The 14,783-nt window shown below is 43.2% G+C and overlaps 1 protein-coding gene across 1 annotated transcript in view; it reads right to left on the minus strand.

Moving 5' to 3' along the window:
• Positions 1-857: 857 nt before the first annotated feature.
• TNFRSF11B (TNF receptor superfamily member 11b) overlaps positions 858-14,783 on the minus strand; it is a 36,217-nt gene continuing 22,291 nt past the window's right edge. The window contains exons 3-5 of the mRNA XM_088450194.1: positions 10,155-10,340; positions 7,731-7,946; positions 858-5,918 (exon numbers count right to left, since the gene is read on the minus strand). Of these exons, the coding sequence (XP_088306320.1) occupies positions 5,542-5,918; positions 7,731-7,946; positions 10,155-10,340 (779 nt within the window). The 3' untranslated portion in view covers positions 858-5,541. The remainder of the gene's footprint in view (positions 5,919-7,730; positions 7,947-10,154; positions 10,341-14,783) is intronic.

Below are 14,783 nucleotides of genomic sequence, written 5' to 3' on the forward strand. Positions count from 1 at the left end.
GCTAAAACGTGTAAGGCCAAGAATAAAACAAATGAAGAAATGATACAACACTAATACAAACTGTAGATTTTAATGGAAAACAACATTTAGGACAATAAAAAACACACACAAACAAAATCCATGGAGTTTTGTATTTGTTAACTAATGTCACAATCCATAATGAATGAACATATCTGAATAGTCAGTGCTATTGATCACTAAACCTGACTTACAATGTACTGTATGCATATATATCATGGCTTTCACAATATTGTATGTGTAAAGGTTGCTGGAATGTATCAGATATTCGGAATGTTGAGGTATTGGTGTAAGTATAAGGGGGATATATTTAACCTATGCACACCATGCATCTGTTCTGTAAGCACTTTCATAGACACTACAGGAAGTCTCTTCTGGACGTCTACAATGGGGTGATAAAGGTGCTATTATGTAATTTGCAGTGTGTTGCGTGCATATATGAATATTACCCATTGCTATTTCTTATTGTATGTATACACTTGTATATTAGGATTAGTGGCAACTTAAAACTCGCACACGTCTGGTATAAGGAAAGCTGAGGTACACAAAGAAGAAGTCTTATCCTTAGCTTAAAAACTGACATTAAACTAAAGACCCTTATATGTATATGTATACCGTGTTTCCCCGATAATAAGACACTGTCTTATTTTTTTTTTGGGTCCAAAAAACACACTAGGGCTTATTTTCGGGGTAGGGCTTACTTTATTTAACATTGACAGCAATTTCAATGTGCCTCTCTCCTCCCCTGTTGTTGAATGCAGCCTGTGCCTCTCCAGCCCCCCCCCCCCCCGTTGTTGAATACAGCCTGTGCGTCTCCAGCCCCCCCCCCCACCCCGGTGTTGAATTTTGCCTGTCCCTCTCCCTGTTGAACGCAGCCATTTCCCCAACTTACCTTTACAACAAGAAGTCCACCTTCAGAGTCGCACCTTCCTCCACGATCCACGGCTCCTCCGTTGTCCACCTTCAGAGTCGCGCCTTCCTCCACGGTCCTTGGCAACTCCGATGTCCACCTTCAGAGGCGCGCCGTGACGTCATGACGTCACGCTCGCTGACTCCAAAACAAGCTTTATTGAAAGCTTGTTTTGCAGTCTGAGTACGTTACTGTAAGCTGGTGGAGGAGCGGCCCGAGCAGCCTCCTCCAGCTCTTTCATTTACCGTAGTACCGGATTTCATGCGGGGGCGGAGCTGGGTGCATATTAGTGTAGTGCAGGGACTGGGAAAAATTTAGATTTTATTAGGTCTTACTTTCGGGGTAGGACTTATTTTGGGCCATTCATCAATAGTAAGGATAGGGCTTATTTTCGGGGTAGGTCTAATTATCGGGGAAACACGGTATATATATATATATATATATTCCAAGGATGGCACGCCACTACTATACACAAAGGGCACTAATATGTAAGTGAGGTCAGCCTGGAGGTCAGCCTCAATGTGCTTCATCCGTTAAATCTACAGTATGTAAGGACTTCCTCCTGATGAATTCCTAAAATAGATTTGATGGGCGAAATGCGTTGAGGCTGATCTACAATTGGACTGTTCTCTCAATGTTGCAGCGTTGTTCCTGATGTCCAGATAAACTCTGCTATATTAACCCAGATGTACGTTTCACTCCACATATCATTGGTACCATTGAGACCCGGGAAATCTAGGCATTATATGATTTATCCATTGTGCACGTACATTTGAGGAGTATAAAAATAGATTTTTTTTGCCACAATCTATAATACGTGTGCAAATGGGAGAATTATTTGAATCACATTGAGCGTGTCACTGGCATATTACACTAGGAATTGCTTGTTTTCAGATTCGCCAATGATGTGAAGTGAGCCATTGGATCTGGACTAAGAGCTACCACCTGGGAAACAGTGTTATCACCTCAGAGAAGAATTATCTCTATGCTAAGAGACTATGGGGGGTATCCAATTAGCCTCGATCTGTGAAAAACTGGAATTTTTCGCTGGTTATCCCCGTTTTTCGCCCATTTTTTCCTATCCTATTATTTCGGTCAAAATAATAGGATATTTCTACTGAAAACACATATGATCCGTGATAAGCTTGCAGACCTATGTGTTTTCGCCATTTAGGTGGTGAATAAACGTCACTTATCGTGCATTATTTTTCAGGACACATAAGATCCCGAAAAATATCCACGATAAGTGCCGGCATTGGGTAGTACTTCGGGGCTAATTGAATAGCCCCGCCGCGATCAACTTTAGTGCTGCTAATTGGGTACCTCCCTATGATGGAAGTTTGTTTGGCACTAGTTTTGGTTATATAGGTTAGTGCCATGGCTGTCACTAAATATGTATATATATATATATATATATATATATATACACATACACACAGTGCAAGTCAAAAGTTTGCACACACCTCATTCAATGTGTTTTGTTTATTTCAATGATTTTCAACATAGTAGATTAATACTGAAGACATCAAAACTATGAAAGAACAAATATGGAATTATGTTGTAAACAAAAAAGTGTTAAACAAATCAAAATATGTTTATATTTTAAATTCCTCTAAGTGGCCCCCTTTTGCTTGGATGACAGCTTTGCACACTCTTGGCATTCTCTCAACCAGCTTCATGAGGTAGTCTCCTGGAATGGTTTTGAATTAACAGGTGTGCCTTGTCAAGAGTCAATCTGTAGAATTACTTGCCTTCTTAATGTGTTTGAGACCATCAGTTGTGTTGTGCAGAGGTAGGGTTAGTACACAGTGGACACCACTATTTAACTACTGTTGTAATCCATATTATGGTACCAACAACTGAACTGAGTAAAGAGAAACGACAGTCCATCATTACTTTAAGACATGAAGGTCAGTCGATACGGAAAATTTCAAGAACTTTGAATGTATCATCAAGTGCAGTTGCAAAAACCATCAAATGCTATGATGAAACTGACTCTTATGAGGACCGCCCCAGGAAAGGAAGACCAAGAGTTACCTCTGCTGCAGAGGATAAATTCATTAGAGTTACCAGCCTCAGAAACCGGTACTTAACAGCACCTCAGATTAGAGACCACATAAAGTCTTCACAGAGTTCAAGTAGCAGACAAATCTCAACATCAACTGTTCAGAGGAGACTGTGTGAATCAGGCTTTCATGGTCGTATTGCTGCGTAGAAGCTACTACTGAGGATGAACAACAAGTAGAAGAAAATTGTTTGGGCCAAGAAACACAAGGAATGGACATTAGACCAGTGGAAATCTGTACTTTGGTCTGATGAGCCCAAATTTTAGATTTTTGGTTCCAACCGCCTTGTCTTTGTGAGGCGCAGAGAAGGTGAGTGGATGGTTTCTGCATGTGTGGTTCCCACTGTGAAGCATGGAGGAGGAGGTGTGATGGTGTGGGGGTGCTTTGCTGGTGACACTGTTGGTGATTTATTCAAAATTCAAGGCACACTTAACCAGCATGGCTACCACAGCATTCTGCAGCGCCATGCCATCCCATCTGGTTTGCGCTTACTGGGACCATCATTTGTTTTTCAACAAGACAATGACCCCAAACATACATCCAAGCTATGTAAGGGCTCCTTGACACGGAAACAGGTTTGGGTTTGATGCGCTGCCTTTGATAATGGCAGGACAGACTTTCAAGATGAGCAGCGATCCGGACGGCCAATCACGTCCACCACAGATGACAATTTGTGCTGCATTGAAGGTGTGATTCAGGAGGACAGACGTATTAGAGTTAGTGATATTGCTGAGGAACTGAACATCTCAATGGATGCTGTGCACAACATTGTTCGTTCATGAACAACTGGGGTACAGGAAAAAGTGTTCACACTTGGGGCTTCATTCAGAGGCTCGATGTTTGTCCAGTGCACATGTGCACGAGGGAGCCGGCTCCTTCGTGCGCATGCGTGAGACCCGCTACGACCGACAGCGCCAGTCGTAGCGGGTCTCTTTCCAAAGGGGGTGAGCTGTCGATGTTGATTGACAGCTCGCCCTGTTTGGAAGGCGGGCCAGGGGGGGTGGCAGCCCAAACAGAGGCATTCCCATGGGAACTCCTGCCGTTTGGGGGAGGCCCCACTGACATCACAAGTGATGTCAGTGGAGAGCTTCCGGCTCTGACAGAGCCAGAAGCTCTCCGGGGCTTACGACAAGTGAGACCCTACCCTAGGGTCTCGTCGTAAGCCCCGATGGTCTATGACCATCGCGACCATCACCCTAGCGGTCGTTAGAGCTGTGGGTGAAAACCCACAGCCTAACGACCGAAACAGAGGCAGGCGGTCAGGATGCAAGCGGCATCCTCCGACTGCCTCTGAATGAGGGCCTTGGTCCCTAAGCAACTGAGCCAACCGCATGCGTGAGTGGTTATGGCACTACCATTGGGAGGTGGCACTGGACCATTCCTACAGCCCTGACCTGGCACCGAGTGATTTCCATCTATTTGGACCATTGAAGAAGCACCTGGGTGGAAGGCTATTTGCAACAGATGGTGAAGTTCAGCAAGCCGCCATGTCCTAACCTCAGACACTGATTTCTTCTATGCTGGGATAGATGCCTTGGTGTACCATTGGAACAAATGGAGACTATGTGGAAAAATAATCTGTATCAAGGCCATACTATTGATTATACGTATATATGTACAAGTTAAATACACTTACGCACCGAGAGGTCTTTTACCTTATCTATTGAACCAGCCTTGTGTGTGTGTACAATAATAAATATATATACATATATATATATAGTTGTCCTACATCCGCACGTTTCAATATTGGGTACCTAGACGTAAATAAATAAATGATAATAAAAAGTTGCCCGTAACATGATGGGGGCGAATAAATTTAGCGTGATGTTGAATAGCCCCGGGAAGGAGTTCCTGGAGCTATGCAATTGACCGCGCTGCTTAGTCCAACTACAGGATTTCTGTTCCAATCCCCCTGAGGTGTGAGCTGAAATCCGACTTAAGTGCCAGCCTCAATGCTGTTTTCCGGCTTAGTCCTGCGCTAACAGCCTCGCGGCTGTCGCTTTGGTCGGAGAATGGTAGTTAGCGAGATTAAACACCCAGCTTGAAGTGCAGTAACCGTCATTCTCAAACTTATGTGGTTCTAGAAGGACTTAACTGCACGGTCAATTGAATAGCTCCAGTATCTCCTTCCCGGGGAAATTCAGCATCGCGCTGAATTGAATCGCCCACAATGAGACTTATCTTAACAATGGTTGATAAATAAAGGAGAAAAAAAATTCCCCTACCTGAAAAATATCTTGGATCCAGTTAAATTCAGCATTAAATTAAAAGGAATTTATAAATATTACGGTTTTGGCGTTCTAAGTAACCAAAACACAGAAACATAAATACACATTCATAAAACAGTTGACATAAAAGCAATACTCAGTAAGGGAACCCCCACCCTTTAACATTGTCCATGTATAGAAAAGGGAGCAGGGCTCATTAGTAAGACGCATATTATAAAAAATATCTCTATAAATACAGCTTATACATATACCGGAATAGGACTCCGGTTTCAGCTCGGCGAAGACAGGATGAACCTTCAGGCGGTCAGTTCTTTACCAGTCACAACAAGGTGTCCAGTTTGACCAGTTGCGTTTGATTGCCATTAATTTCCAGGATAATCTTCTGGTACAGCCGGTACATGGAAACGCTGCTTAGAAAGTGACCCAGTTTCTTCATCTGTCTGCGTAATGTTTTCTCCAGCTGTTTTGTTTTCAGCTGATTGAGGGCTTTAATTGTGTCCCCGTCATTTTTATTTCTCCACAAACTGAGAATTTTTGGTACTCGACTTGCGCGGTTGCACGTCTTCAAGGTGACTTTGATGTCCTCCTTTTTTATGGGCTTTCCCGGTAAGCTCTGCATTAAAGCCATCAGGTGTTTTGCTGTCACATTTAAGTGTCCGATATGTTTTAGCACTCCCATTTCACATGCCTTTATTTCTGCAAGTACAGGTAGTAAACAGTAAGTTCCAGTAATATATTTGCCTATTAGCTGATGCTGAGGTTGACTAAAAAATAATAACAAAAAAAGTTATGTTTCTGTATTTTTGTTTGCACAGTAATAGGATCTTATCCGAAAACCCATTATATGGAATTTTTTTAATACATAGGGGAAGGGGCCCTAGATTGCACACCCGAAGCACAATGTAAGGTGCTACCTGCTGAGACTTGTAGTGCTGCAAGCAGAAAGAGAAAAATGCAGGTGCACACTCTAACTATGCTAAACCCAATAATAATACTGCTAAAATGCATCAAAGAGGTTCTTCGCACAATAATGGCCATAACTATGGGCCTGCCCACCGCATCAGGGTGACCTCTATCGGGCAGGTCCCTAACACTCCTATGGAACCAATACAGGGCACGGGACCCCAGGCCAACCCAGCAGAACCGCCCCATGACATCAAACTAGTGCAAGATTACAAGTGATAGTTAAAAAGACTCCTATGTGTTAAGTCTACATAAGTAAGAGGTTATAATTAAAAGTGTATGAAGTGCTACATATATAAAAACAAACTAAAAAAGTTAAAAGTGACATTATGATGCCATGAAACAGTCCAGCCACGCCAGCCCAGAGAGCCCCGAGCCCCAATACCAGTCCCAAAACTGACACACAGCATATATATAGTAGGTCTAAAGCTGCATACACACACAACGATTTTTTTAATGAACGATTTTAGTAAACGATTTTTTCCCTTGAAAAAATTTACTAAAATCGTTTACTAAAGTTGTTCATTTACTAAATGTCATGAACGATTTTTATGAACTACAAACGAACTTTGCATATTCCCTAAATGAAAATCGTTGAGTTGACAAGTCTGACTGAACGACAAACTACAAACGACAAACTACAAACGTGAACGCGCATGAACGATAATCGTTCATCGTTTGACTCAGAAAGTGAACGATTTTTGCAATCAATTATCGTTAAACGATATCGTTTAACGATAATCATTAAAAAAATCGTTGTGTGTGTATGCAGCTTTACACTCACTGTGCCTTATTTGAGTCTTGGAGTGCAAGGACTCCTTGCTAATTAAAAACACCCAGGAACAGGTGGGAGGGGTGTTAATCAAGGTAGAAGGAGTCTCGTCCTTCCAGTGTACATACATACACACAGTACGGAATACATAGGGGGAGGGGCCCTAGATTGCACACCCTAAGCACAATGTGAAGTGCTACCTGCTGAGACTTGTAGTGCTGCAAGCAGAAAGAGAAAAATGCAAGTGCACACTCTAACCATGCTAAACCTAATAATAATACTGATAAAATGCATAAAATTCCAGACAGTGAAGCCGCTCACTGTGTCAGCTGATTTTCGAAACAACTGCCTCAGCGCCGGAGCAATGATGAATTGCTCCGGCGTCCGCGGCAACAGGGTGTTAATTATCGGGGTCTGTTCGGACCTTGATAATTAACATCTTGAATAGGCCCCTTAATCTGTTTCTCTGCCTTCATCGTGCAAAACAAAAATGAGAAAAGTGTGCAGCACGCTTACAGGAGTCGCCGATACAGCTGTAATAGGACGTGAGCAAACAGACTGCTGAAAGAAGTGCAAAAAGAGATCGTCTCCTGAAAGCTACAGTACGTATCCTAAAAAGTGACCTTGTTACACTTTCATTTCAAACGATGCTAACATGTAACATTTGTGCACATTTAATAATTATAAGGATCGGCATTACAGGCTGGCACTTTCTACATGCAGAAAATATATCAGAAAAGTTCAGAACTTTGATGCCTTTCTCTCTACAGTACCTTGAATAAGATGCTTGAAAGAATCATTTCCTGTGTTCTGACTCTTGTATAATTTAAAAAAGTAGAACGGCTGCTCCTTTGAGTTGTAGATTTCTTTGATTGCAGCTAACTGCTGTGACGTCACGGCCATGACCGGTAATCTCGCAGCGAGTACAGTTACCCAGTTGGCTGGGAGCTCGGGGAACCGGAACAGAGCTTCCTCACAAAGTGTAACATCTACGGAGAGAACGATACGTCAGTCAGGCTGGTCACGACAACTGAGCAATACATTCACTAATAAAATTTGAATAATACTAAAACAGGAAGATATTTAAATGAACTTCTATAAGTACGATGGATGTTCACATGGATTATCCACTCTTGTCATTTTTCCCTCTAAAGTGAATGGGGGCTGCAAGAGCATACTGAAAGTCTAAAGGGGCGATTTGCGATTTTTCAACCCATATAACAAACAAAATGACAAGTGGATAATACCCATAGCAACCAATCAGACTACAACTATCATTTTTCTACTGCATCATATAATATTTCTGGGAGCTTTGAAAAAGCTCCCAGAAAATGGAGCGAAACCGGTTAGAGACACCCCATTTGTTCCTTTACAAGTGTGGATCTATTGCTTGGTGCCCGCAGTGGATGACAACTTGCCTGGAGACATCACTTTTGCTGACCGCTAGCCACAGAGGTGCCCCTACACAGATGCTGCATGGTGACACCGGGAATAGCGGCTCTGTGTAAGGGGGAGCTTTCAACCACCGGACTAGTGACAAGTAGATGCGGTTGTACATGCTATAGCGGCTCATTGTTTGGGGACGTGGCATAACAAACTGTGAGTACACAGCTAAATGGCACAGCGATTTATGCACCTGTGCTAATGATCTTACACAGGTTCAAGGGGAATCGGTATGAAATGCCGGCCATGAGGCCGGCGGTTCAATACCCGGCAGCGCCTGGCCGACCAAAGTAGAGTTCCCGGCAGTGGAAGCCCGACTTGTTGTTTACAGATCTACTTGGATACAATATCGATTACACCCAGGAAAAAAAAAAAATCTGCTGTGGTGAGCTTTCAGAACTAATAGTCATTAAGGGGGACCAATTTAAAGACCCCTGGTGTATAAACATAAGAGATGTTTTATATAAAAAAATATTAAATAAATAAAAAATGTAAGCAATTCTATATTATTTTTAACATTTTTTATTTATTTTAATATTTTTTTATTTTTATGCCATTCTATTGTGATTTTTTTATAGGAATATACACTGATATAATAGCAACCAGTTACAACCTTTTTACTGTTACATTGTGCAATAAATAACTTTATATAAGTATTCTAGAGTATTTCAGTGTTTAATTCACATGCCAGATCTCTTTAATAATTAGCGCAGAAACTAATATATATTTATCATATAATATTATAACTAGAATCTCCACTTATACTCTTTAGTAAGTGTGATAAATATCATGCATTATGCCTGATGCCTCCTGTTACAAGTAGAGATAATGTAGTGTGACCCTTGTCTGACATTCATCTGTTGTTCAAGTTTTGTGTATGTCCTTGCAATTAGAGCAACATACTTTGTTCTAAGCTGTTGCTGTTCAAATCTATACAGGTCACAAAATGGCATGGGCAGATGAGTTGTTATTATGGCTTAAATATGCTTAGTGAGTATAAAAATAGGTTCCATACACACACAGCCGGTGGCCTTGGCATTTCATGTAGATAAACTCGCAAATAAATATGTATTATTTATAATTGAGGCAATACTGTCCCCTGCTGCTAATAGAAGTAGAGTATTAATGTAAGTAATCTGAGGAGACACCTCCCCTAATTTCAAGGGCATAAATGGTGAATTCATGCAACACATGTTAGCCTCACTTAAGATCATGCTAACTGATGGTGCCACATGTACTTCCGTCTCTACACATTCTTCGATCTGGGTGTCTCACTCTTAATAAGGCTACCCAGGCCAGGACTCAATGGTAGGAACAGCTCATGCAAGCCATTTAAAGGGATGTTATAGTTAACTGCTATAAACTAAATTATGTTGATCATGAACAGGAGGTGGCTGTGTATTGTTTCAATTGGCTATCAGATCTCAATCACCCTCTAACAAATTTCTGTGTTGACTGCCAACCCCCCATTCATAAAGCTGCCAGCAGCCACATTTTTTCCTTACCTTTCCATTACTAAAACATTTCCCAGCATACCGTATTAGCTCTCAATTCTCTATTTGTAAAGGATGCTACCCCTGATCTGTTTTTCTTTCGCAGGTCAGATGTAATTGTGTTATACCTCTCTTAGAATAATCTCTTTGCAGGCATAAAGATGACACAACTGAGTGCAAGGGGCCAAACCTGTAGTTAGACATGACCTCCAGAAGAGGGAGTTGTATGAAGAAGGGGAGATGTATATGTGCCCACTTTACCTATGTCACAAGATTGTGTAGACTCTGCGTGGCACTCTGTGTCATCTGTGGAACTTCCTTTTCGAGACACTTTGAGACCCAGCTTTTTGCAGTTGGTTTGTGGCTGGCATGGCATGGTGGCGGAAGTCACGTTTGAGAACGTTCCCTTTGGACATTCGCCGCAAACAGTGTCACTGTCTGGGGTCCCTAAAAACATAGAAAAACAGAAATGTCATGCAGAAATGAAGTAACCTATTTTTATACATCACGTTCCTAATGGGACTGTATCTATGGACCATTGTATCACAACTTTCAATATCTGAAGTATTTGCAATTTTAATTAAAGTAGTTCAGTAAAGGTGAATTGCAAAAGTGCAAACCAACAGTGGTGCAATGCAGTTTCTGTGACTGTGTACTGTAACTGTTTGCCCATCAAGTACTGTATGTAGCACTAGCAAGTATCAATTAGGTATCTTTCTCTGCCAGATGTTTCGTTTGTGGGATCACAGGCCCAGATAAACATGTGCAAACCGCGAACAGTAAAACCTTAACTCCAAAGTTCTGTCTGCTATCACTTTAGAGTAATTCCCCCCCCCCCCCATTAGCCAAATGCGGGGGCTGTGGGGTTGTGACAGTGACGCCCACAAGCCCTGCGCTCTATGACAGCTACGCACACACGCCTCTAGTTACAGCCCTGAGTGCAATGATGAGACCGTGCTGGAGGCTTGGTCTTTTGAACTCTCTCCAACAGGAGCCATAGGCTCAGATGGGACCCTTTGTCTCACCCCCCCACAGAAAGAAGGAGCCTCTGAAGACTTGGGGAGAGGGTCGCTCATAATGATCTCCCCCAAACCCCCCCCCCCCTCCCCCCAAGAAAGTGACATACACATGCAAAAAGTGAACAGGTGAGGCCAGAGTCCATAAATGTGTACTAAAGGCAATAAGTAGTGCCATAAGTCCCAGGTCTTTTGGTCAAGAATATCAAAGCTAGGGAGAATGGTGCTGCCTGTAAAATAAGTGTGTGTTATTCTGTGCACGTGGGGTGACATTACCAAGTGCAGCTTCAGGATCCCCTAGCTCAGACAGCACCAGATGCTCATTACACCTTGGGGTGCCATCAGCCGGCCTCCTGACTAGAGGTCTAGAAGACAGCCCATAGCCTACAGGGGGTAGCTCTAAGCCGCACAGCGGCATCTAGCCAGATGGCCGAAAGGGCACATTTTTATTACTAATAGGAGAGCAGGGGCTGTGAAAGCTCCAACTAATTACTTTATCTGACTTCACAGCCTCACTTAAAATAATAGTAACGGATTATAAGGGATATACAGAATATGAGGCATTATGGAAATAAGTCACTGCTATTTAGGTAAACAGACTTCTGGGAAATGCTGCGTACATGTCAATTCAATTCATTTATTTGTCAACTGAGTCAATTCAATTAATAAGGGACCTGATAGAAACCTCCTGTCAGTCCTGACTCCCAGCTACAAAAAGGCCAGCGGCCTGGCATAGCATGGGACTAGGTTGGCAGATTGGGGTGATGGAACTCGTTCAGATTTTGCAATCAGGAATATTAGCAGATATACCAAGCGTGTATTTTAAATAACATTATTCGCAATCATGAGCATATTTTAGATTAAATTGAGTTTTATTGAATATACAAGAATCAGCAATTGAATATAATCATTTTTGAATCCAGCCCTTCGTTCCTCTGTGTGTGCACCCGGCAACCTCGGAGAGTGACTGTACTGTAAGTGCGGAAACATTTTCCCTCATTAAAACCTGAGGATACAACATAGAATTACATCGCAGCCAAAACCCTAAACTACGTAGCGAATGGAAAACGCATTTTAAATGACCCAAGTTCACATTTCATAATTACGTTATTGTATATTTTTATTTCATGAACAATATTATATATATAAAGTGGAGCTATAGTTCATTGTGTATTTTGGTTTAGGCTCTCGATGAAAACCACTTTTATGTAACCAGCCTGTTTCAGATCAGTGTCAGGTCTTTGAGTTTTTCGCCAAGTTACAAAGCACGGATATGAGCGGGACACAGAATTGCTGAATTACAGAAATAGTGATAGACTGGGCACACACCCTCAGTTCTCATTATGCCAGTGTATGAAAAAAAAAATTCAAACCTGCTTTTAATAATATCAATGTCAACATGATCCAACAGAGCAGCGTACAGTATGTGGATAAAAACTAATAATCATGAAGATAGCTCGATTTTTTTATTTTATTTTTAACAAAAGATAGGATATAGTTTTTTTTTTAATGTCTTTGTTGAATTGCTGCACAAATTTGAAACTTATGTGACAAATAAAAATCTGTTATTAAAAAATACTAGTTATTTCCTACAGCCTAATACTGGGAATACACTGTCAGACATTAGACAGACATGGTCAGTTTTGATGGAACTTGATATAATTGTTTTTCCATATTAGATGGTACGTAAATAATAATTATAGTAGCAATAATAATAGTACCAGTAATAATATGCATAATTATAGTAATTAATAATCACATAATATTTATAATAAAAAAAAAAATATATATATATATACTCATTTGGAAACTGTTTTCCATAAATATACTGGCAACTCCTAGGGAAAAGTAAGCATATACTGACCAGCCACCACCGATCGGCACTTGACTGAAATCTCATCCTCCATTTTGGGCAGCTATGTATGGCTACTGTGCATACTTGCCTACACTCCCTGAAGTCGCGGGAGGCTCATGATTTTTTGGGTAGCACCCCCGGAAGAGTAGGCAGATCTCCCACATCCTAGTGAAGTGGGCAGGATTGGGAGATTTATGGGGAATTTCTACTTCAGGGTCCATAGGGGGTCCACAGGGTTGACCTTGGGGTATAGCTGGATCTGGATCCAGGGGCACCACACAGTTAAAGCTTAAGCTCCCAGGATGCATTGGGTCCATCCTCCTCTATATCCTGCCCCCGAGCCACAGGCACCTCAGTTTGAGTTGGTGCCCGGCCGGAGTCGGGTCACCGTTTGCACAGGGGGGCTTATATTTATTATTTAGTTTTTAGTTTTATTTTTACTTTAACTTATTAGAGTGGCAGCGTCTGGTTGCTCCTACACCCCGCCGGCGCCGTGATGTCATTACAGATCTGGGGATCACGTCGGGACCCCAGAGTCTGTACTAGGCGGGCTCTGGGGGATCCCTGGACTGTGGCCGCGTGTACAGTCTCCAGTCCTTAGCCTCCGGTCTCTGGGGACAGACCGGAGGCGCTGGTAGTGGGGGCGGGCTCTCCCTCTTCAGAGACATGGCCCGCACGTCCACTAGACTACCAGGGAAATATGGCGGTAAGCGGGAGCCGGCATCCCAGGAGTTAATGTCCAGCCAGGGGAGGCAGCCTTCCCTGTTTAGCGGCTCCTCCCCTCATCTCAGCACGCCTTTCTGCTTGGGTCTGGTGACACTGTGCTGCTCTCCTCCTACGGCCACACCTCCAGTGAGTTCTCCGGCGGCCATCTTCCCTGGTACATCGCAGATCTCTCGGGCAGTGCGTGAACTGGTCCCCCTGTGTACCTCTCCCCTGTTAGGACATGTACAGAGCACTATAGCCCTCCCAGACACTGATTCTGGGCAGGCTGAATGTAGTGGTAAAGGTGCAGTGAGTATTAACTTTCTGCATTGTACGTGACTTTTGCTAGTGCTGACTGTCTGTGCTTTATTTCTTCTTACTGTCAGTCTATACCTATCCCTTTCCTTCTCCTACAGCCCTAGCAGGTGTGTGTGAGAAGGGCTTTTCTTGGCTCTCACTTATATAAATTGATGTATTTGTGAGGTCGGTCACATACAGTTGCGTGCTACACGGTGCCATATCTGTGGGCTTGTGTGCTGCATGCTTGTGGGTTCGCCAAGAGTAACACTGAGCTTTCCTGTCGTGTTGATATATATCTGTATATATATATTTTACCATGTCTGATGAGGAAGTTGAGCGCTCTGCGGCTCCCACTCTGCTCTCCTGCAGTCGCTGCGCTGCAGGGGTAAATATGGAGGATTTATCACAGGATGGGCTGTGTGTGAGGTGCCGTCAGTTACCTGGTCTCTCTAACCCCCCAAATTCGGGACAGGATCCTCCTTGGGCGGTGTTTTCTCAGGTGCTGGCTACCATCGCGGACCGTCTGGCGGTCCTGACTGCTCTCCCCCATAGAGGGTTACCCCAAACAGCCATGCCCCTTCTCAGGGTATACCGCAATTATTGCAGTCCCCCCCTGGGCCACAGACTGTTAATCCATATATACGCAGGGCCGCAACTAGGGGGGGGGCTAGAGGTGCTCGTGCACTGGGTGCCGGAATGCAGGGGGTGAAAAAGGGATGACTCACGGTGGCTTGGGGGCTGCACAGCCAGAAAACGGCCATCCAAAAATGGCCGCCGCCAAGGAGGAGACAGATGCTAAAGGTACTTACTGGACCTCTAGTGTCTGTCTCCTCCTTGGCGGTGGCCATTTTTGGATGGTCATTTTCAGTAGATTCCATGCAGACTAGCCGTCTGCATGGACTCTGCTAAAAACGGCCATCCAAAAATGGCCGCCGTCGAGGAGGAGACAGACACTAGAGGTCCTACTGGACCTCTAGTGTATGATAGACCAGCGCAAGTGCCGGGAGAAGATGC

The sequence above is a fragment of the Taudactylus pleione genome, unplaced genomic scaffold, assembly GCF_031769625.1.
Source record: "Taudactylus pleione unplaced genomic scaffold, aTauple2 ptg000510l, whole genome shotgun sequence".
Classification (NCBI taxonomy): Eukaryota; Metazoa; Chordata; class Amphibia; order Anura; family Myobatrachidae; genus Taudactylus; species Taudactylus pleione.